Below are 25,754 nucleotides of genomic sequence, written 5' to 3'. Positions count from 1 at the left end.
CTATTAATAATTCTTAAATCAGTTTTATGTATAGCATAAATCAACTACAAGTTTATATCCCTATATTTTCAAATTTTTGTGGTACTGGACAATGAACCCAAACTCTACCACTGAGCTATACATCCCCAGTACTAGTCACCCTCTTTTTAAAATTTTGAGATAGGGTCTAACTAAGTTGCCTAGGCTGGCCTCAAACTTGGATTCTACAGCTTCAGCTTCTCAATAGCTGGGATTACAGGCTGTGCCATCATGCCCAGCTATTTTCAAAATCTTTATGTAGTACTTGGCTGAATCAAAGTCTTTAGTTTAGAGGAAACTGAATTTACCAATAATATGTATTTTTATATGATGCCTTTTACTTCAAATAAAAGAATTGGTATTTTATAGAAGAAAAAAGACATTTTCTGCCTAAAATCCTTTGAGATCTCCAAAAGACAGAGCAGACGGTATTACATCATCTCTATGATTCTTTACAAGCCAAGGATTCCACAGTCATCTCAAGTAGAGACATTTATGGGATGGTAATTTACACATTTCAGAGCTAATAATACCCTTTTACTAAAAATACTGCAAGGTATATGCTGTAAGCAAACTTCTGAGAAAACCCAAATTCCTAAATATGACTCTAATAAATCTTTTCCTGTTTAAAATATAATTATAGCACCTGTGAGGGTTGACTGAAACTTAAGTGTGAAGTGGAAGTCACAAGCTAGGATGAACTGCCCCACACACTCAGGACCTGACTTCATAGGTACTTGCTCCTGCATACTGGCCTCTTAATAACTATGACTCCATCTTTCTGTCATCATAAGATTTAAAATTACTCAAGGTGTGAATCTTTTAGATTACTGAAAATACTTGAGGGCTGGGGATGTGGCTCAAGCGGTAGCGCGCTAGTCTGGCATGCGTGCGGCCCGGGTTCGATCCTCAGCACCACATACAGACGAAGATGCTGTGTCCGCCAAATACTAAAGAATAAATATTAAAATTCTCTCTCCCTCTCTCTCACTCTTTCTTTAATAAATAAATAAATAAATAAATAAATAAAAATTACTCAAGGTGTGAATCTTTTAGATTATTGAAAATACTTGAGGGCTGGGGATGTGGCTCAAACGGTAGCACGCTCGCCTGGCATGCGTGCGGCCCGGGTTCGATCCTCAGCACCACATACAAACAAAGATGTTGTGTCCGCCGAGAACTAAAAAATAAATATTAAAAAAATTCTCTCTCTCTCCCCCTCTCTCACTCTCTCTTAAAAAAAAAAAAAAAAGGAAAATACTTGAAACTGTAAAAATTAATTTTACTGCTGTCAAAGAACTACTAAATTTGTAATGACTTTTGACCAAAAATGAACTAGCTGTCATACTGTACTCTTATTTTGTGTTTGCCCAGACTAGTCTTGTTTTGTGTTGTTTTGTTCTGGTACTGGGGACAGAACCCAGAGGTGCTATGCCCCAAGCCTTTTGTTTTATTTTTTTTCAGATAGGATCTTGCTAAGTTGCTAAGATCCTCAGGTGTACACCACTACTCCCAGACAAACTGCACTCTTAAGTGTGTTATACATGAATATTCATGAAAGAATCTCTTGTCAGACATTATATATAAGGAAGTCTTTTAATGGGATACCAACCTTTTGCATGTATCATTTTTCGAAGGATCCTTAAGAAGACACATATTCAAAAATAACAAAAAGAAAAAAGATTAATACAACATGTTGAGTCTTCTTGAATATTTATATAAATTCTGTAGCTAATAACAGAACTTTATCTTTCATGCATTTTGATGTTATGAAACCTTAAGCAATCTAATAACATATTGATACTCTCCAGTGAATAATCACTAATGAAGCATTTTTAGAAGTAAAAAAAATTTGCTAATGATACACACGTATATTGAAACATAATAATTTTTTTAGTTACAATGATAGGCCTGGTTCAGCTGGGCTTGCCACTGGCTGTAGCTAAGATCACATTCTCTAAAAACATGATAAGAACATATAAACTGTGAAGTGCTCTAAGATCAGGCAGATGATTGCTTGTGGTTTACAGAAATTAACTGGTTTACTCTTTGAAATCATAATAATATGACTAAAGACCTTAGGGTTTATTTCACAGTAAAAAGGAAGAGACAGCAGTTCAAAGGAAGAAAAATACCAAAATAATCTTTAAAACAAACTTTAGCAATTAAACTAATATATGTGATATGGATGAATTGTCAAGCTAAGAAGCCAGACATATATGACCACATATTTAAGCCTGCTTACATAAAAATATCCAGAACAGAACAATCAATAGAAGCAAAAAATAGATTAGTGATTGCCTACACCTAGGGTGGGAAAGAAAGAATAAGGGGGCAGACTGGAAAATGACTGCTAATGAACAGAGGGTTTACATAATGAGTTTGTTCTAAAATCGTGATTATGGTTGCACACTTCTGTGAATATACTCAGAACCACTGAATTGTACATTTTAAATAGATGAATTATATGGTATGTGAATCATCAATAAAATTGTTATTAAAATTATTTTTACTCCATTTAAATATCATGTGAAATTAATAATTCCATTAATTAGCTATATAGTATAAAGTCCTGCTAACCTATTGCCAGAGGACAAAAACCTATTAGTGTAGGTTGCTATCGCTCAAAGTAACATCTTTGAAAAATATGTAGAAGTGGAGCTGCGGACGTGGCTCAAGCAGTAGCGCGCTCGCCTGGTATGCATGGGGCGCTGGGTTCGATCCTCAGCACCACATAAAAATAAAAAAATAAAGATGCTGTGTCCACTGAACACTAAAAAATACATATTAAAAAATTCTCTCTCGGGGCTGGGGATGTGGCTCAAGCGGTAGCACGCTCTCCTGGCACGCGTGCAGCCCGGGTTCGATCCTCAGCACCACATACAAACAAAGATGTTGTGTCCGCCGAGAACTAAAAAATAAATATTAAAAATTCTCTTTCTCTCTCTCTCTCTCCTCTCTCACTCTCTCTTTAAAAAAAAAATTCTCTCTCTCTTTAAAAAAAAAAAAGAAAAGAAAATATGTAGAAATATGGAGGGCATGTATATAGTGTATTAAATCTGCTTAATCACGATTTTCAATAATGTCCAAGAATTTCCAGGAATCATACATACTGGACAAGATATACTTTAAAGCAGTCCATGAAGTGAGTATTAATTTCTTGTATACAAAATAATGTTATGCAAATAAACATATGCCCCAAATCTGAAAGAAATTAGCCTATAGGCAAATAAAACTTCCAATAAAAGGCTTTAGATAAACCACACTAATATATAACACACCAAACTTCTTTGAGAACTTGATGATTTTTATTATCTGGGACATTTCTGTTAGTATAATATGGATTGGGTTAATTAAAACATGTAACACAAATCTCACCATTATGTATAATTATAATGTACCCATAAAAGATATGAAAAAAACACATTACAGGTCAATCTTTGAAAATATTACTATCTTATAGTTTGGGAGGCTGTAGTAATATAACGTAGATGTAGAATCTATAATTACATAAAGTCATATAGAGTTCATATAAATGGATTCTCTGTATGTCAACACTTTTAGCCTCTTTTACAACCAAAAGCCCTGTATGTGTGCTAACTAGGATGAACCTTAAATAACACAATAAGCAAGAAGAAAAAAAGAGAACCAAGACCATAACACATATGGTAAATAACTAAAAACATATATTGTTTATTGAATTAAATACCCCAAAGTGCTCTTGTTTTAACATTAATTCATCTCTGAAGGCAAAAAAGGCCAAGCTGCCCAACATTTTGGAGAAAAGAGAAGACAAACAAGCACCTATTCCTTTTAGAACACTGACAGCCAAGTAAATTCCAAACTACAGTGGTCCCACTTTTAATCAACTGTTAAAGAAAGAAATGCAGTATTATGACATTATTAAAAGAGAGCAGATCAAACCCAAAGTTCTAGCATAAGCTCAACCAGGTAATTAATATACATGTTTCTTTAGTTTCCAAAGATTTGGAATGCATTTGCAAACAACAAAATTGCTTAAGTCTTCTATGATTTTCGCTCAAAATTAACAGAAATTAACAGTTTAAAACTGGAGAGCTGGGATTGTGGCTTAGTTGGTGGAGTGCTTGCCTGGCATGTGTGAGACACTGGTTCAATTCTCAACACCACATATAAATAAACAAATAAAGGTCAATTGGCAACAAAAAAAAATTTTTTTTTTAATATTTATTTTTTAGTATTTGGCGGACACAACATCTTTGTTTGTATGTGGTGCTGAGGATCGAACCTGGGCCGCACACATGCCAGGCAAGCGCGCTACCGCTTGAGCCACATCCCCAGCCCAGCAACAAAAAATTTTTAAACTAAATAAATAAATAGATGAAACTGGGTCCTAAAGTTCAAGGTTCATTAGGGTTTTTTTTTTCCCCTTAATATTTTCAGTTGTAGATGGACACAATACTTTTGTTCATTTAGTTTTTTTACATGGTGCTGGAGATCAAACCTGGTGCCTCACATGTACTAGGCAAATGCTCTACCACTGAGCCATAACCCCAGCCCCAAGATTCATTAGGTTTTAATCACCACATAAAATAATTAAATAAATAAATTAATATACAAATAAATACCAAAGATGGGCTTTGTAGATTAAAAGGAAATATTTTATAATACCTGAGTAAACTGCATAAAGCTGCTCATAACTGAAATTATGGCTAAGTATCTTTCAGGTCAATGCTAAAACATTTTTCTCATTGGAAAATAAAAGGCTCATATTAGAAGAATTTCAATCCTAACATCATATTTAATTATTTTCACACAATTTTCTTTTTTTGTGGTGCTAGGGATTGAACCCATGGTATGAGGTAAGCTATACTGAGCTGTATCCCCACCCCTTGGACACAATTTTCTGAGGCAAAGGTATTGTAACAAAATCTATGTGAACTTTTTCGCAGTAATGGGGATGGAACCCAGGGCTTTGTGCATGTTAGGCACTCTATCACTGAGCAACATCCCAAGCCCTTTGGTTTTTCATTTTGAAACAGGGTCTCGTTAAGTTGCTGAAGCTGTTCTTGAACTTCCTAATCTCCTGCCTCACTCTCCCAAATAGCTGAGATTACAGGCAAGTGCCACCATGTATGGCTACAAGAGCAAAGAAAGGAAATACCATTCTCTCATGTCCAGGAGATTGAAGGAGCATTATCATGTGTTGAGTTCTCCCTCTTCCACCAGCTCTATAAAGGATTGTTTTCCCAAACACTCTTCCAAGAGGTCTTGCACCTCAAGTACTGATCCAATCTGACATAGTTAAGAAAATGACAAAGAAATGTCATATCTAGTAATTCCATGGTGTCAGCAGAGGAAATTCTGCGTATGAGAAAACATTAGAGAGGAGCGCACGCACACACACTTAAGGAATGTGGTGTACCTTCTCATCAGGACATAAACTCAGGAAAGAATGAGCTAATTATAATTATAATGTGTTAAAATACAGAGGCAAGGCATTATAATCATACCTTCAACCTGTAATAGTTTACATTTAGGCTTTCAAAAGCTTAAATACAAGGTGTATAAAGCGTATAAGGAATTTATATTTTAATCCCTAAAGTGGATGGTTGCTATTTCAAGAAGATTCCAAGCATATAAAATTGGAGGAAGCAATGTTAAGCCACAGAACACCTTTAGAAAATTTAATAGACATTTGGGTGGTCTTTTATAGTTTTAGATTTAGAACACTTCAGTAACTGTAGGCAAAAGTTAACTTATGAAAAAAGACTGGGAATTTTGGTTTCAAACATACAAGAATGGATTTTACTCCCATTAATACCATAGACCTTGTACCATAAACCAACACTACGTGAATTTTAGTATTAGTTGTATCTCACACCTAAAACATTGGAAAACTGAAAAGTACATGATTTCGGGCTGGTGATGTGGCTCTAGCGGTAGCGCGCTCGTCTGGCATGTGTGCGGCCCGGGTTTGATCCTCAGCACCACATACACATACAAAGATGTTGTGTCCGCCGAAAACTAGAAAATAAATATTGAAAAATTCTCTCTCTCTCTCTCTCTCTTAAAAAAAAAAAAAGAAAAGTACATGATTTCAACATTTTATAGTTCTAACTATGATCCTGTGGTATAAATCTTGGGGACAGCCTTCTTAGAAAAATATATGAGTCACTACAAACCATTTCTTTCTGGATGAGAATACAGTTTAACAATTACTGCCTTGCAAACTATATCTCCTGAGTCAGTCTGGTTATGTAAAAAATATTTCCCTGGGCTGGGGATGTGGCTCAAGCGATAACGCGCTCACCTGGCATGCGAGGGGCGCTGGGTTCAATCTTCAGCACCTCATAAAAATTAAATAAAGCTGTTATGTCCACTGTAAACTAAAAAAAAAATATATTAAAAATTCTCTCTCTCTCTTAAAAAAAAAATTTCCCTGTAGGTAAGGTAAAATTAAAAAACAAAAAAATTCCATGAAACGAATTTCTATACAGCCCTCTTAAGAACCTATTGTCTAAGATACGCAACACATTCGTGGAGAAAAAAATTGTAACACTCACAGAACGGTTTCTTTTTTTAATATTTATCTTTTTAGTTGTACACAATACCTTTATTTTGTTTATTTACTTTTATGTGGTGCTGAGGATTAAACCCAGGGCCAAAAGCATGCACTAGGCGAGCGCTCTATCACTGAGCCACAACCCTAGCCCAGAATGATTTCTTTTGAAACTTAAGAAGTGAAAAAAAAAAAACTTATAACACTGGACAGCTGTTTTGAAAAGCATGTTTCCTTAATCCCTGTTGTGCAAAACTACATATCATTTCTAAACAAAGCTTTCCCAAAATGATGTTAATCCTTTGTATAATTCTTGACAGGGCATTTTGTTTTATAATAGTGGGTTTACAATGACATTCTATGCTTTATTCTAAAAAAAATATGTTACAAAACACAAATGTCAGACAAAACAAGGAACAATGAGCTGGGCCTGATGGTGCTTGCCTGTAATCCCAGTAACTCCAAAGCTGAGGCAGGAGGATCTTATATCTGTGGTCAGTCTCAGCAATTTCACGAGGCCCTGTCTCAATAATTTTCAAAGCAAATTGAGTAGCAGGTGTGGTGGTGCATGGTTGTAATCCCAGTGGCTCAGGAGACTGAGGCAGAAGAATCTCAAGTTCAGAGCCAGCCTCAGCAACTCAGTGAGGCCCTAAGCAATTAAGCGAGTCCCTGTCTCTAAATAAAATATAAAAAGGGATGGGGATGTAGCTCAGTGGTCAGGCACCCCTGGGTTCAATCCCCAGTATCAGGAAAACACTAAACAAAATTAAACAAAACCAAAATAAAAAACAACAACAAAACAAACAAAGAGAGAACGATGAAACAACCAAAGTTCTTCGGTAAACAGCAAGCACTATTCATCTAAAGGGCATCTGCACGCCCATTCTAAACTTTTAAAAAATTGGATAGGAAGTTGATAGGAATATTAAAGAATTCTTAAAAGTAAACTTCTAGTTTAATCTAACTACTATTAATTTGAATAATGGTTTGAGTGTATCCCTCAAGAGTTCACGTATTGGAAGCTTCTTCCTCATTAGTAGAGGTCCTAATGGAAGATCCGTAGGTTATTGGGGGCATACCCTTGGAAGAGATCAATGGAGTTCTCATGAGGGTCCTGATCTGCCTCTCTGGCTTTCTGCCTTGCCATATGATCTCACTCTCTCCATCTCTTTCTTTTACTATCCCCTCCCCTCCCCTTACACTTCTACCAAGAGGACTTCACCACAAGGTGATTCTGATGCCATCACCTTGAACATCCAGACTTATAAGCTAAATAAATCTGTTCTTTTTATAAAGTACCCAATCTCAGGTATCTTGTTATTATAACAGAAAATGAACTAATATAGTAACCAACTAACTACATTCATAATTATAAATGATGTATATTTTAATGATTTCTTTCATAAAAGACGTATATTTTAAGTATTTCTTTCATAAAAGAGGAGGTAAAATGTTATATATGTATTGTACATTATATGACAGAAAACTATTTGCAAGAAAAATCAGCATGAGGAGGGAAAAACTATATCTGCCTTTAAACATAATTATAGATTGATATTTACTATCTTTAATTAATTAATTATTTTATTACTGGGAATTGAACTCAGAAGCTCTTAATGACTGAGCCACATCTCCAGCTCTTTTTATATTTTATTTAGAGACAGGAACTCACTGAATTGCTTAGGGCCTCACTGAGTGGCTGAGGCTGGCTCTGAACTCGTGATCTTCCTGCCTCAGCCTCCTGAGTCACTAGTATTACAGTCATGTACCATCATGCCTGGCACTAATTTTTTCTTTTAAATATTTTTTTAGTTGTAGGTGGACACAATACCTTTATTTTCATTTATTTATTTTTATGTGGAAATTTTATGTGGATAGAACCCAGTGCCTCACTCTTGCTAGGCGAGTGCTGTACCACTGAGCCAAAAACCCTCTAAATTTGTTTTGAAGGTGAGCTTCCATAACGAAAAGTAGACCAGAAAAAAACGTTAAGTCAAATGCAAAGAGGGGAGGGGAGGGGGGATAATAGAGGATAGGAAGAGCAGCAGAATACAACATACCCTCGTATGGCAGTATGTAAAAAAGTGGAAGTGTAACCGATATGATTCTGCAATCTGTAAACGGGGTAAAAATGGGAGTTCATAATCCGCTTGAATCAAATGTATGAAATATGACATGTCAAGAGCTTTGTAATGTTTTGAACAACAAATAATAAAAAAAAAAGAAAAAAAAAGTCAAATGCAAGGAGAAGATTGACACTTCTCAGCACGGGAGTTAATCCAGCAAGGAAGATATTCAAAGACAAAACTCTTCTAAGTTATCTTTGACGTAAGGAAGAAAGACTTGGTTCAAGATCTGTGAGTTTCTAAGCTTTTAAAATTTTATATTTCAGGACTTTCAACTCAGGAATTATTACCTAACAATAAAACAATGGTGGCCATTGACTGTGTTGTAGTAAAAGCAAAAGAAAGGTAGTTTCTTAAAAAAAAAAAAAAAAAAAAAAAAAAACAAGGAAATGATTCCTGATTTATCCTCTGCAATAGCAACATTTTGGGTATTTTTTTTTCCTAAGGAAAGAGTGTGTTACAAAGAGGACATACAGAAACAGAAGCCCATAAGGCTGAAGATTCCTCTTAGTAGGCTTAAAGAAAAATCACTTCCTCACAGAGGTTCACCCCTGAATGAAGAAAAAGGAAAGTAATTAATATCAACTTCATTTCCATTTCTTCGTGAATGTTTAAACCAGAGATAGAAAAATGAAGAAGAGAGATTCGTACATCCTAAACCTGTGTAAGAAAGAAATCTGGGGGCTGGGGATGTGTGCTTGCCTGGCATGCGTGCGGCCCGGGTTCAATCCTCAGCACCACATACAAACAAAGATGTTGTATCCGCCGAAAACTAAAAAATAAATATTAAAATTCTCTCTCTCTCATCTCTCTCTCTCTAAAAAAAAAAAAAAAAAGAAAGAAAGAAAGAAAGAAATCTGAAGGATCAAGAATTTCTTCCTGGAACTGAAATCAGGTTGGAAGACTCTTTGAAAGTCTATGTAGGTGGCCTTGAAAAGTTTCCAAAAGGCTTCCTTTGCCCGATCAAAAATGCGGCACTGTGGCTAGAAACACACAATAGCCTGACTCTACTTATTAGAGACATGTCCCTTGGGTACAAGTGACATGGGGAAAATAGGCTTGTCAACCGGGCCTTTAGTCATTCTTTAACCCAGGAAGGAGCTAATGTACATTTGGAGACTTCTTTTATTACAGAATTTAAGTGAGCTGAAATGGTTTCTTTTCCTGTACTTAAAACAGTTACAATTCAGCTAACAAATCTCTAATTAGTTCTTTGACCCGCAGAAAGCAGACAATGCTTTCCACGAAGAGAATTAAAATTTCTTAGATTTTCATAAGAAATGATAGGCTTATCATTTAGCAAAATGTTTGGTGCTTTCTTACTTATCATCTGGGTTACTTAAAATGCAAATTACCAAACCCCATGTCCAAAGCTCTTGAACCAGCAGTAGTGGAAACTCAAGAAATACATGTTTTATGTGTATTTTCATGTTCATTCCATGGGAATCCAATTTAGGTACTACAAGAAACAGAATATGTGGAACACTGCTCTCCATTCTGAAAAATGGTTCTAACTATACTACCAAAGAAAGAAAAACAGCAACAAGAAGCAATTTACAGACTTCTAGACATAGTAATTGCAAAAATATTTTCCTGCTACCTTAATATAAAGGGTGTCTCATGGCTTGTGCAGAAATGGGTTATGGCTCTTAGATAGAGGTGTATCTCTTATAAAAATGGGAGTATTCCTTGGATCAAATACTGACCTCTAAATTTTTCTGGATACATTCAATATAATAATTAAGCTCACTCTTAGTTCAAATTTTACCTTAATACCACATGTGAAGATTCAAGAATGGTAGTGCATGTGTGAGGAGGGACAACACACACACCACCAGTGCTTAAAATGTGTTTGAAGAGCTAGGTTCAGTAGCACATGTCTGTAATCCCAGCTACTCCAGAGGCTGAGGTTGAAAGATTTTAAGTTGGGCTGGGGATGTGGCTCAAGTGGTAGCGCGCTCGCCTGGCATGCGTGCGGCCAGGGTTCGATTCTCAGCACCACGTACAAACAAAGACGTTGTGTCCGCCGATAACTAAAAAATAAATATTAAAATTCTCTCTCTCTCTCTCTCTCACTCTCTCTTTAAAAAAAAAAAAAGAAAGATTGCAAGTTCAAAACCAACCTGGGAAATTTAGTGACACCCTATCTCAAAATTAAAAAATAAAAAAGACTGGGATATAACTCATGAGTAGAGCATTCCTGGATGCAATCCCCAGTATTGCCAAAAAAAAAAAAAAAATAGAGCTGAGGATATGGCTCAGTGGCCACTTGCCTGGCATGTGAGAGACTCTGAGTTGAATCTCCAGTATTATGAATTCCCCTTTCATAAACAACTCAATAGTTCAGAGTACTACAGTATAGCAAGACAGAGGAGTTAATTTATATAAATGTTCTGGATTGCAAGGCAACAGACGGCAACTGCCAAGTAAGCGATCTCTTCAATTGAAAAAATTCTTATGTCTAGGACATAGTTAATTGCTGTGTCAATCTCATTCGGTAATTATGGTTCAATGAGGAATGGTATAAGAAGCTAGAAAGAGGACAAGGGGAGGTTGTATGGTGCCCATAATGTTCCAAGTAGCATCTACAATGCTGTCCCTTTAAAATCACAGGGTGGACTAACAATTACCTAAAGGACAGGAGTCAAGGGAAATATAAGAGAATACGGGAGTTGGAAGTACTCAGCTTGTGGGAAGCAGAAAATGCTTTCATACTTTCTTCCTAGAATGTCATGCAGAGCACATTAAGGTTCTCAAATACTCAAGTATTTAATCTTGTTTTTGCTAAAATCAGTAAATAACTGCTAAGGGGGTGAGTCTATTTGAGGCTACAAAATAAAATTTTTTAAAATAAAAATTGGGTGGGCTGGAGTTGTGGCTCAGTGGTAGAGCAACTTATCTAGTATGTGTGAGGCCCTGGGTTCGATCCTCAGCACCACATAAAAATAAGTAAAAATAAAGGTATTGTGTCCAACTACAACTAAAAAATAAATATTAAAACAAAAATAAAATAAAAACTTGGGAAATAGGAACAGAGAGGTCTCTTTCAATAACTTGAAAGATAAAAAGATAAGTAACTTGAAAAAGAAAATTCTTTTTCCGACAGAAGCAATTATTTACACCTGTTCTAAATGAGGCATGGGTAAAGTACTTTTCTATAACTGAATCCATAAACTAATTTCTTTCAAAACTATACATGGCATACTTTGGAGTTGCAATTTTAAAAAAAAAGAAGAAAGCATACAGAAGCATTAGCAAACTGTTTCCTACTGTGTAAGACCCAGCTATTCATTTTTCCTGAGAGTTACTGAATCCAAATTCCTGAAAAATAGAATTTTTGCTTGGGAAAAACAAACACATAAAAAAACCAAAACAAAACAATTCTACTTGAATAAATAGAACTATAAACACTTGAAATACAAAAGACAAATCAGATGACATCTTACCTTGTAACCACCTTCAGGTTTAAGGTCACTCTGTTAAAAAGAGGAAAACAATGTTTTAAGAGATATCCAAATGGACTGAAGCAGAAAAACCTCAAGTTCAAAGCCAGGCTCAGCAAATTAGCAAGGCCCTAAGCAACTTAGCATGAGCCTGTCTAAAAAGGCTGGGGGATGTAGCTCAATGATTAAGCCCCCCTGGATTCAATTCCTGGTACCAAACAAAAAAAAAGAAAAGAAATACCCAAATGAACTCTTACTATGTGCTTGTTTCTAACCTTGAAACATGAGACTACATTTGTCAGGCAGAGAATTCTCTAGGAGACCTACAGGTCTGAAAAAAAGGAATGGCACCCCACCCTTAACATACCAGGGTCTCCTGTTAGAATAGTATGTCTGGAAGGCTTAAAAGTCCATAGATGACAAGCCTAGTGGTGTATGTCTGTAATCCCAGTGGCTTGGAAGGCTGAGGCAGGAGGATATTTAAGTTTAAAGCCATCCTGAGCAACCTAATGAGGTTCTAAGCAATTCACTGAGACCCTGTCTCTAAATAAAATATAAAAAAGGGCGGGGATATTGCTCGGTTGTTAAGCTTTTCTGGGTTCAATAAAAAAGTCTGTAGTTAGTTACCTTTTTAGCTAGGAACTTGTAAAAACAACCACACCTATTTTAAGTGCAGATGTTGTTAACTACAATACAATAATCAAAAAACCAATAAAAATAATCCAAAATCAGTTCCCTTAGCTTTTCAAAGTTACTATTAGCTGCACTCTAAGGCAGGATGATAATGGAGAAAAGTCAGCCTAATGAACGGTTAAATGAATTTCTATTTTAATAATTCTTTCTCTCATGCAGTTCTATGGCTGTTGCGTCACTTTCTCTGCACAAGTGCTTCTAGCCCTCTAATAGTTCTTACCGGATGGACGTCACCAATGTAGTACTGCTTTAGCATTTCTCTGGCATCAGAGGAATGGCCTACATCTTCAAAGCTTTCAGTTGAATCTGTACCAGCTTGTTCTAGCAAAACCTCTTCTCCACCAGGATGCTACAAGAAAAAGATTATTTACTGAACAGAGGAGTGTCTGAAAAGAAAACCTATTTAAGTTTCTTTCCTGTCCTCCTTCCTCTTCTCTCCCTTAAATGGGAGTAATGGAACAAATTGACATTGTGTGCCTATAAAGATGCAATGAGAAAAAAGCAGCATAATTTCTATCAAATTCTGGCCCAAACTGCATAATATGGGTATTATTGTTAGGAAAGATAAGACAAGTGCAAACTGACCAATAACTTACAGCGTGGTCAGTGATTTTCAAAAACACTGAGGTCGGGCTGGGGCTGTAGCTCAGTGGTATAACACTTGCCTCACATGTGTGAGGCACTGGGTTTGATCCTCAGCAACACACAGAAATAAATAGATAAAGATATTAAACAGGGCTGGGGATATGGCTCAAGCGGTAGCGCGCTCGCCTGGCATGCATGTGGCCCGGGGTTCAATTCTCAGCACCACATACAAACAAAGATGTTGTGTCCACCGATAACTAAAAAATTCTCTCTAAAAAAAAAAAAAAGGTATTAAACAAAACAAAACACTGAAGTCATGAAAGTCAAAGAAAAGACTGAAGAAATGATTATTGATTATATAACTCACTCTACCACTGAGTTATACAATAGCCCTTTTTATTTTTTATTTTGAGACAGAGTCTCAATAAGTTGCCCAGGCTGGCATCAAATTTGTTATCCTCCTGCCTCAGGCTCTGAGTAGCTGAGATTATAGTCATGCACCATATGACTGGACAGATTGGTTCCTTTTGCCAATTGTATTGAGACTACTGCAGAAAACCAAATGGGGAGGGACTCTAGGATATACGAAATTCTTTATTGCAGTCTTCAATTTTAAATTTACAATTTTTTCTAAATTAAAAGTAAATAGGGGGCTGGGATTTTGACTCAGTGGTAGAGCACTTGCCTAGCATGTATGAAGCATTGGGTTTGAGTCTCACCATCACATATAAATAAATAAAGGTCCATTGACAACTAAAAAATATTAATTAAAAAAAAGTAAATAACACAGATGAAGTAAATTCTATAAATATAAGCTATGTGAACATAGACAAGTTATTCAGAAATTGAGATATCTGGGGTGGGGTGGGAATAGGAAAGACAGTAGAATCAATCAGACATTACTTTTCTATATTCATATATGAATACAAAACCACTGTAACTCCACATCATGTACAACAAGAAGAATGGGAAGTTATACTCCATGTATGTACAATATGTCAAAACACTTGCTACTGGGCTGGAATTGTAGTTCAGTGGTAGAGCGCTTGCCTAGCCTGTGTGAGGTTCAATCCTTAGCACCACATAAAAATAAATAAATAAACTGGGCATGGCACACACTTGTGGCTAATCCCAGTGGCTTAGGAGTCTGAGGCAGGAGGATCTCAAGTTCAAAGCCAGCCTCAGCAAAAAGCAAGGTACTAAGCAACTCAGTGAGACCCTGTCTCTAAATAAAATACAAAATAGGGTTGGGGATGTGATCAGTGGTTGAGTGCCCCTGAGTTTAATCCCCAGTACTCTCCCCCATAAATAAATAAGTAAAGGTATTATAGCCACCCATAACTTAAAAAAAAAAAAAAAAAACTCTACCATCATGTATAACTAAAAATATATAAAAATTATTTTTAAAATGAGATGTCTTAGTAGCCTTATTTGTAACATGGAAATTTTTTAAGAGTGCCTATTTAAACAAGTGTTTATTTGTGTGTGTGTGTGTGTGTGTGTGTGTGTGTGTTTTTTCTGGTACTGGGAACTGAACCCAGTGGTACATTAACCCTGAGTTATACCCCTAGTCCTATCTATCTACCTACCTACCTATTTTTTGAGACAGGGTCTTCTTAAGTTGCTAAGATGGGCCTGGAACTTGTGATACTCCTGCCTCAGCCTCCCAAGTCACTGGTATAAAAGGCATGTTACCACCATATGTGGCTGCTAATTCAACAATTAGTCTGATTACTTACTTAGATACAGAAATAAAATATTCTGTACTTGAGGAAAGCAAGGTACAAGAGGATATTACACTATTACTTATGACTATATAGAGTAGATACATAGATGCTTATATTTGTACACAGTATCCCTGGAAACATTGAAGAGAACCTGGTGGCTAGGAGACAAGGTGGAAGAAAGATTTTTCACTATATATACCTTGAAATTGTTTTACCAAGTAAAATATTATCTACTCATAAAAATTTACTTGTTTTTAAAATTATATTTAGTAGAGTCTAACTTAAATACTCAATACATTGACTTATAATTGGCCAATTCAAAATTTACATTATTCAACAAAACAAATCCAAAATTATATTTCTGAAATATGAAGTGATTCTCTTTGGTGGTGGTGGGGGGGGGCATTCCCAGGAATTGAACCCAAGGCTGCTTTACCACTGAGGTACAACCCCAGCCCTTTTTATTTTTATCTTGAGACTGGGTCTCATAAAATGGCTTAGAGTCTCACTAATTTCTGATGTTGGTCTCAAACCTCTGATCCTCTGCCTCAGCCTCCTAAACAGCTGGGATTACAGGAGCTACTGTGCCTGGTTGAAGTAATTCTTTTTAATTAGTTACTTTTTAAATAATAACTAGTTAAACAACAATAATGTAACGATTAATTTAACATAAGTATATGAACTCTAAAAGTGCTGGGTAATCTGGCTCATGGACCTAATCCCAGCTATGCAGGAGGCTGAGGCAGGAGGATCACAAGGTTGAGACTAGCCCAGGCAATTCAGCAAGACATTGTCCCCAAAACAAACAACAAACAAAGGTCTGGGGATATAGCTCAGTGGCGAAGCACTCTTGGGTAAAATCTCCAGTATAGGGGTTGGGGGGCAGAACTCTGAAAGTAACCTCCCAAACCTTAATTCACAAGCTTACTAAGGACAAGAACAACTTCTATTTTGGTCCCTTAAAATATCTCCACCCAAGGGTATTTAGGCATGCTATTTGAAAGCAAGAGTAAGATAGTCACCATTCACTTGTTATTATATCTGAAACCTATCAGCTCTGTTTCATCTTAAAATGAAACTAAGCCATTAGTTTTGGAATTACATCCCAATTGCTCTATGTGTGTCTGAACTGTGCAAGATACTATTCCCTCATTACACATACCAACAATTATGTTGCCTTTCATAGGAAAAGAATAACAAAACTTCTAAGTGGCTTGAGCTATTTCAGGGAATAATAGAATTTATGACTTCCTACACAGCTCCTTCTACAAAGTATCTACATTTTTACTAATCATCACTTACAAATAAATAAATAAAGAGCAACATTTTTTAAAAGTAGATAATTTGGTACATAAAACTTCATTGTTTTTCTTGTGCAGTCTTTTTTTTGGTAGGATTCATGTTTCTTTTTTTAAATATTTTTTAGTTGTAGAAAAACACAATATCTTTTCTTATTAATTTTTATGTGGTGCTGAGGATTGAACCCAGGGCCTTGTGCGTGCGAGGCAAGTACTTTACCACTGAGCCACAACTCCAGCCCTTCTTGTGCATTCTTTTTATACAGTTTTTAATTATTCCTTACTATTTTACATACTAGGTAGTGATAAAGAAACGGTTTTGTATTTTTACAAAAGTGAATCCATATACTACATGCTGTTTTATAATCCACATTTTTTCACCAAGACAAGAGGTTGGAGTCAGAGTGGTCCACAAACAAACAAACACAGGTTAGTAATTCTTACTCTAAAATATGACCTCAATATTGATGGTTTAGAAAAGCAAAAAGTGCCAGAACTCTTGATTTCTATTTAGAACATAATCATCTTCAGATATTATTATCTAAAATCAAATGAAAACAAGGTTGCAGTGTGCCACTGGCAACTCAGCTGGAGGCAGTGTACTAGGCCTGAGACTACACCAGAGATCAGGGCAAATTCAAAGTCAAGATGATGCCCCGGCTGAGGGGAATGAGAACGCCTTGAGGTGAACTGAAGATGTACCCCAGGTAGAAGAATCACTGCAACCCTGACTAGGCCAGCTCTAGGAGAAGATGACTGGTGGAGCAACTGTTCTACTCCAGCATTAGCCTCTGGATAGTCCTGCTCACAATTATCATCACCTTCTGCCCAGGCATGACCTGCGTATGTGTCTATCCTGTGGCAAAATGACAAGAAGCTAACCTAGGAGCAAGCATCTGATACCAGGTGCTAATCTGAAGCAGAATCTACAAGGGAAAACAGAAGCTATATTCCCAGTGTTTCTTGCCTTGAAAATATTATTTCAAACACCCAGAGGATGGCTTTTACAAAAACTTAAAAGGAAAACAATGCTATCCTCTCTTATGATGGCCTGATGCCTAAGGACACAATGAAAAGAGATATAACAAATGTCCTGCCTGTGATTCTTATTGATACATGTATAAATAAAACATTCTTAGGCTTTTGTGACAAAGCTTTATTTCCACTGACCCTCTGTTTTAAGATTATGCTGCAGCAAAGAATAGAACTATTCACATTAGGTGTATTCTGGTACTTCCTTCCATTGAATGACATCTTATGGTTAATCTCAGGAATACAGAATTAAACAAAATAAGTTCCAAAATATTATTCACAGTACAATACTACTAAAAAAAAAAACAAACAAAAAAACCCACAACTACTCTTGAGTGTATGATCAATAATCTGTGACAACTGTGCTAAGACCATGCAATAGAAAAAGGACAGTATTGGGCTGGGGATGTGGCTCAAGCGGTAACACACTCGTCTGGCTTGTGTGGGGCGCTGGGTTCGATCCTCAGCACCTCATAAAAATAAAGATGTTGTGTCCACGGAAAACTGAAAAATACTAAAAAAATTCCCTCTAAAAAAAAAGAAAAAGGACAGTATCTTTAATATAGTTATGTGGAAATTGTACATTTACATGTAAAAGAAAGAAAATGAATCCCTAACTTCTATGATATACAAAATTAACTCAAAGTGGACTAAAGATCTAAACGTTAGACCCAAAACTATAAAACAAAAGCACAACTAACAGAAGAAAAAACAAATGAGACTACATGAAACTTTAAAGCTTTTATGCATAAAAGAACAAAATCAGCGAAGTAAAAAAAAAAAAAAAAAAAAAACCACCCTGTGGAATGGAAGATAATATTGTAAATCATACATCTGATAAGAATATATAAAGAACTATCAAAACACAATACATATTTGAATAACCCAATTTTAAAAATGGGCAAAGAACCTGAATAATCATTTCTCTAAAGATATAAAAACAGGGGGCTGGGGATGTGGCTCAAGTGGTAGCGCGCTCGCCTGGCATGTGTGCGGCCCGGGTTCTATCCTCAGCACCACGTACAAACAAAGATGTTGTGTCCACCAAGTACTAAAAAAAAAAATGTTAAAAAATTCTCTCTCTCCCTCTCTCTCACTCTTTCTTTAAAAAAAAAAAAAAAAAGATATAAAAACAGTAAACAAGCTACTATTAAAAAAAGAAAGAAAGAAAAGGAAGAGAATATGGAGAAACTAGAACTGTTTGCTCAGGACTGCAAAATGGTATAACAAGTATAGAAAATGATATGGTGGTTGGGCTGGGGTTGTGGCTCAGGGGTAGAGCGCTTGCCTAGCATGTGTGAGTCACCAGGTTTGGTTCTCAGCACTGCATATAAATAAATGAATAAATAAAGATCCATCAACATCTAAAAAAATATTGTTAAAAGTAATTTTAAAAAATGATATGGTGGTTCCTCAAAAAATTCAAAGTAGAATTACCAAGCCAGGCATAGTGGCTGAGACCTATAATCCCAGCTATTCAAGAGGCTAAGGCAGGATGTCAAGTTCAAGACCAACCTGAGCAACTTAGTGAGAATCTGTTCTCAAAAAAATAAATAAAAAATAAAAAGGGGTAGGAATGTAGCTCAGTGGCAGAGTTCTAAATATTATACACAGTATGATATTAGTTTAAAAAAAATAAGTTCCAAAATATTATACATAGTATAATAATTTGCCTAGCATACTCAAGGTCCTGGATTCAATCCCCAGTACCACACACGTGCATGTAAACACATGAACACACACAAAATAGAATTACCATATGATGCAGCGATGCTAATTCAGCATATATATCCCAAAAAGAGTTAAATGTAGGGTCTCAATCACAGCAATACTCCCAAGAGCCAAAAGGTGGAAGCAATTCAAATGTCCAAAAATAAATAAATAAATAAATTTGGTGTATATACTATCAAATACTATGTATCTTTAAAAAATGAAATCTTTGTGGCTAAGGATATGGCTCAGTGGTAGAGTGCTTGCCTTGCACATGTGAGGCACTGGGTTCAACCCTCAGCACCACATAAAATAAATAAACAAGTAAAACAAAGGTACTGTGTTCAACTTAAAACAATTTTTTTAATTATATTTTTTAAAAAAAAAGGAAATCCTGTCACATGCTATAACAAAAGATGAATCTCAAGGACATTATGCTAAGTGAAATAATGCAATCACAAAATGACAAATAGGATAATTCCACTTATACAGAATCTAAAGTTGTCAAATGCCGGGCATGGTGGTGAACGCCTGTAATCCCAGTAGCTTAGGAGGCTGAAGCAGGAGAATCGAAAGTTCAAAGACAGCCTAAGCAATTTAGTGAGGCCCTACACAACTCATTGAGACCATGTCTCTAAATAAAATGTAAAAAAGGGCTGGGGGTGTGGCTTAGTAGTTAAGTTCCCCGGGTTCAATTCCTGATACCAAATAAATAAATAAATAATAAAGTTATCAAAAATCATAGAAACAGGAAATAGAATGGTGATTGCCAAGTACTGGGGGCGAGGGGAAAGACTAAATGGTATAGACTAAACTTTGCAAGATGCAAAAGTTTTGAGATTCACTGCATAGCCATGTACTTTAGTGAACCATACATGTACAAATGTTTAAGATGTAGATTTTATGCTACATATTTTTAAATCAGAATGTCATTTTTAAGTAAAATACAAATAAAAATAGAAATATGTGGATATTTATAAATACATATTTTTAAGAATACACAAGCTGGGAGCAGTGGCACATGCCTATAATCCCAGCGGCTCAAGACACTGAGGCATGAGGATCATGATTTCAAAGCCAGCCTCAGCAACTTAGCAAGGCTCTAAGCGACTCAGTGAGACCCTGTCTGCAAATAAAAAAGATTTTTTTTTGTAAATGAAGCAGGGGTTATGGTTCAGTGGTTAAGTGCTCCTAGGTTAAAAAAAAAAAAAAAAAAAGGAACATATAAATACACCATAAAACTAGATAAAAGAAAGAAATAATGAACATGGAATTAAGAGTGATTGTTATCATGGGGTGAGTGTGGGGGAAGGTAGGAGAAAATAATGGGTAAAAGACATTTGATTAGATCCAGGTTATTGCTAAGGTACTAATTCTTATTTTAAATGGTAAAGGAATAGGTATTGGTAACAAAATTCAAAATAATAACTACACATTCACAGACATATATACAGAAAAGGAATCTATTACATAATAGGAGTATATTATGCAAAAAAGGCATTTGAAGTTAGAAGTCAAAATAGCATTTACTTTGGGGAAAGCAGAGGACCACCTGCTGGGAAGCATTTCCAGTGCACTATCATTGCTTTTTCTCAACTTGAATAGTGGTTTCAAAAATATGCTGACTTAGTGAAAATTCACTGAATGTGCTTGTAGGTCTTGTGCATTTTTCTGTTAGTTTTTAAAAATATTTCTTACAAACCATGCAACTGACCTTTGAAAAGAGGAAACACCTGGGTTTGTTTACTGACTGGACACAAGGCAGAAGTTTTTTTTTTTTTTTTTTTAGTTTTTCAAAATTTTTTTTTTTAGCTACAGAACACTTTCTTCAAGCAAAATTTTGGATGGAAGCCCAGTGCACACAATCAACTAGATGTGATTAAAGTGCTGAGCAATCTTTAAAAGTCAACTAGAAAACAACTGACATACATAAAAGAAATAAGACTAAATGTTAAAATAAGTAATACCAGCAGCAGACACATAGCAGTAGGTTTTGGAGGAAGAAGAGTTTAATCTCTGACAGGCTCAGTTTTGAATAATAGCAGGAACTAAGTTATAGAGGCTAACAGCCTGCAGGTCTTAAAAAAACATACTTGTAAACCATTAATACATAGAAATATGCTGCAATAAATTTAATGCAATTTATCAAAATTTAAAATGTACGGGGGCTGGGGATGTGGCTCAAGCAGTAGTGCGCTCGCCTGGCATGCATGCGGCCCGGGTTCAATCCTCAGCACCACATACAAACAAAGATGTTGTGTCCGCCAAGTACTAAAAAATAAAATACTGAAATTCTCTCTCTCTCTCTCTCTCTTTAAAAAAAAAAAAAAAATGTACCAACAAACTGGTCAGATAAGAAAGAAACTAGAAAAATGCACAAGGAGGTCCACTCATTAAACTGATTCCAAGAACAGGCCCCAACAGAGATAAGAGTATATATTCCAAGGTTTGATTTTGGAGACCTGTTTATCAACAGGTTTGGTCCAACAAGTTCTGTTCTGTAAGTGTCAATAAATGTAGTCTTAGCTTACAAGAATAAGTAGGAGTAAATTGTCATGACATTGGGTTAGGAAATGTTTTCTTCAAGACACCAAATGCACAAACAAAAGAAAAAACAGATAAACTGGATTTCATCAAAATTTAAAACTTTTGTCCTTCAAAGAATACCCTTAAGAAAGTAAAAAGATAATTCACAGAAAAAGAGAAAACAGTTGCACTTGTATCTAGAATAAAGAATTCTTAAAATTTGCCAGGCACAGTAGTGCATACCTGTAATCCCAGAGATTTAGGAGGCTGAGATAGGAGAATTGCAAGTTCAAGATCAGCTTCAGCAATTTAGTGAGGCTTCAAGCAACTTAATGAGATCCCGTCTTAAAATAAAAAACAAAAAGGATATAGCCCAGTCATTAGAGTGCTTGCCTCGAATGCCCAAGGCCCTGGGTTCAATCCCCAGCAACATTAAAAAAAAAAAAAATCTTAAAATCTTTAAATCTTAAAAATTTAACATAAACAAAATAACCCAATTTTTTAATGGGTGTATAATATGAACTGACAATTTTCTAAAGAAGGTATACAAAGCACATGAGAATATGCTCAAACTCATTATTTAGGCAAATATAAATCAAAACTATAATGAGATTTTACTTTACACCCACTACAGTAGTCTAATTAGACAATAAGGTGTTGGCAAGAATACAAAAAAATTGGAACCCTAATATTGCTGGTAGGAATGCAAAATGGTGCAGTTGCTATGAAAAACAGTTTGCCAGTTCCTCAAACAATTAAACATAGAGTTACCATGTGACCCAGAATTTCTACTCCTAGGTCTATATTCAAGAGAACTGAAAATATATCCGCCTGGGCACAATGGAGCACACCTGTAATTCCAGCAGATCAGGAGGCTGAGGTAAGAGGATTCCAAGTGCAAAGCCAGCCTCAAAAAATTAGTATGGCCCTAAGCAACTTAGTAACACCCTGTCTCAAAATAAAAAGTTAAAAGGGCTAGGGATGTGGTTCAGTGGTTAAGCACCCCTTGGTTCAATCTCTTGTACCAAACACACACACACACACACACACACACACACACACACACACTCTTGTATAGGAACGTCCCTAACAGCATTATTCATTAAAGCCTAAAGCCCAAAGTGAAAAGAACCCAAATGTTTACTGACTCCTGGAAAAATAAAAGATAGATATCCATACAGCAGAGTCGTTTTGGGGTTTTTTTGGGCAGTAAAAGATAAGGAAGTACTAGCTAGAACGGTGGGGTTCACCTATAATCCCAGTGGTTCGAAGGCTAAGGCAAGAGGATCAAGAGTTCAAAGACAGTCTCAGCAAAAGTGAGGCGCTAAGCAACTCAGTGAGACCCTGTCTCTAAATAAAATACAAAATAGGGCTGGGGATGTGGCTCAGTGGCTGATTGCCCCTGAGTTCAGTCCCCAGTACCCCCCAAAGAGAATGAATTTCATGGTATAAGAGTTATCTAAAAAAAAATGCACTGCTTAAAAAAAAAAAAAAGCCCATGGCAAACCATTATGAAACAGTGGCAAATGCGTCAAAGAGATCAAGGGATGGGACTGGAGATATAGCTAAATTGGTAGAGTGCTTGCCTCGCATGCACAAGGCCCTGGATTTGATTCCCAGCACTGTATAAATAAATCCTTTATAATTCAGTCCCCACTCCTTTTAGATGTTGATTCAACAAAGAAAAATAGATGCCAACTTCAGAATAGGAGAAAACCTTCCCATTACTGGCTTATGTGAAGAAAACAATAATGCTCCATTGGGAGGGACAGATTGTGTAATAACATATTCAGTTCAACAGCCAGCCAAAGGGAAGGTTTGAAACACACACCCAGGAATTTTCGTATTACTCAATATTTGCCCTATAGGTGACCTCTACCATTTAAAGTTCTTAATACACTTTCAAGATTGTGATATAATACCAAAAAAAAAAAAAAAAAGACTTATTCACCTTGTTCTCAGGAAGGTCAATGATGCCAGTTCAAAGTGAAAAGCTCAACTTCTAATCATAAAATATGTAGATACATGCAACAATACTAATGCTGATGAATTAGAAAATGCTAATGTCAGTGTTTTAAAATCAGAATACACTGCTTCTCATACTTGAAAATTGAGATATTTAAATGAAGACTCACTACTATCTCATCTACAACTATATTCTTCTTTTCTTTTGTTTTTTGAGATAGCCTCACTAGGTTGCTCAGGCTGTTCTCAAACTCCATAATTCATGCCTTAGCCTCCTGAGTAGCTGGGAGTAAAGGCACTTGCCACTGTACCTAGTAAACAACTATATTCTTTTTCTTTTTTCAGTGCTAGGGAACTAAGTCTTATGTATGCTAGGCAAGTATTCTACCAATGAGCAACATCCCTGGCCCTTTTAAATTTTTTATTTTGAGACAGGGTCTTGCTAAGTTACCCACACTAGCCTTGAACTTGCAATCCTTCTGCTTCAGCCTTTCAAAGCTGGACCAACTGTATTGTTAATAAAACTAAAGAGAGTACTCAGAAAGAGTTATGGAGTGCTTGCCTAGGATGTATGAGGCACTGGGTTCAATTCTCAGCACCACATGTAAGTAAAATAAAGATACATTGACAACTAAAAAAGATATATTAAAAAAAAAAAGAAGAAGAAGAAGAAAAGGAAGAAACTGAACCAGGATTTGGGCCACAAAGCTAGCATCCAGCACTTAGAGGGGAAAAAAAAACACACTTTCAGATCAATAATAAGGCAACAACCAACCCTAATAAAAAGAATGTGCAAGACTGAACACACATCTTCCAAAAAGACATATATAAATAGCCCATGAAAAGATTCTGAACATCATTAGTCATCAGGGAAATGAAAGTTAAAACCATAATTTTATATATATCAATTAACACATGGAGGGCTGGGGTTGTAGCTCAGTGGTAGAGCACTTGCCTTGCACATGTGAAACCCTGGGTTCGATCCTCAGCACAACATAAAAATAAATAAATAAAGATATCGTGTCCATCTACAACTAATTTAATATTTTTAAAAAATATATTTTAAAAAAAGATGTGGAGAAACTAGAAAATTCATGCACTGCTGGTGGATGTGTAAGTGATGTAAACTCTTTGAGGAAAAACTCTAATAGATGCTTAAAAAGTTAAACAGACTTAATCTCACTCCTATTAGTTTTATTACTAAGTATTCATGGAAACATATCCACACGAAATTTGTACACAAAACTTCATATCAAACTGGAAACTATCCAAATGTTAATCCACAGGTGAATGAATCAACAAATTTTGATATATTAGTGATTTTTTAATTTGTTTGTTTGTGTACTGGGGATTGAAGTCAGGGGCACTCGACCATTGAGCCACATCCCCAGCCCTATTTTCTATTTTATTTAGAGACAGGGTCTCACCGAATTGCTTTGTACCTCACCTTTGCTGAGGCTGGCTTTGAACTCATGATCCTCCTGCCTCAACCTCCCAAGCAGCTGGGATTAAAGGCCCACCAGGCCCAGCAAATTTTGGTATATTAGTACAATGAAATAAAAAGCAATAAAAAGGACCAAATTACCGAAACATAGGGGGAAAAAAAAAAGATGAAAGACGTTAGAAATATATATCCTATTCTACATGTTAGAAATCAAATCAGTGATTGTATGAGAAGAAAAGTGTTAGAAATGTTCTATATCCTTATGGTGCTTACATAGTGACATTTGTGAAAACAAATTAACTTTATATTCAAAATCTGTACATTTTTATTGTCTGTACATTAGATTTCAGTAAAATTGATTTGAGAGGAGACCGTAGATTGGAAAATAATGATAAACCACAATGTTTAGCAATAGGAAACTGTCTAAATAAATTATAATCCATACAATAAATTCTATCTAGCTGTAATGAAGGAAAATTCCAGGTACTGATATGAAAAGTCCCCTGAAACATAATTAAGTGAAAAAAAATCAAGGCACAAATCAGTGTGAATATCTTTCATGTGAAAAGAGACTAACTGCTGGTCTCAGATACTTAAAAGGCTGTGGCAAGAGGATCATTTGAGCCTAAGAGTTTGAGACCAGCCT

General features: G+C 35.8%; 1 protein-coding gene across 1 annotated transcript in view; it reads right to left on the bottom strand.

Annotated features, from left to right (window-relative positions):
• The window catches only part of Cyb5b (cytochrome b5 type B), a 33,904-nt gene that overhangs the window by 2,948 nt on the left and 5,202 nt on the right, over nucleotides 1-25,754 (bottom strand). The window contains exons 2-4 of the mRNA XM_076837794.1: nucleotides 13,042-13,170; nucleotides 12,132-12,161; nucleotides 1,631-1,659 (exon numbers count right to left, since the gene is read on the bottom strand). Coding sequence (XP_076693909.1) covers nucleotides 1,631-1,659; nucleotides 12,132-12,161; nucleotides 13,042-13,170 — 188 coding nt within the window. The remainder of the gene's footprint in view (nucleotides 1-1,630; nucleotides 1,660-12,131; nucleotides 12,162-13,041; nucleotides 13,171-25,754) is intronic.

The sequence above is a fragment of the Callospermophilus lateralis genome, chromosome 18, assembly GCF_048772815.1.
Source record: "Callospermophilus lateralis isolate mCalLat2 chromosome 18, mCalLat2.hap1, whole genome shotgun sequence".
NCBI classification, from domain to species: domain Eukaryota; kingdom Metazoa; phylum Chordata; class Mammalia; order Rodentia; family Sciuridae; genus Callospermophilus; species Callospermophilus lateralis.
This window is presented reverse-complemented; position numbering and strand designations above follow the sequence as displayed.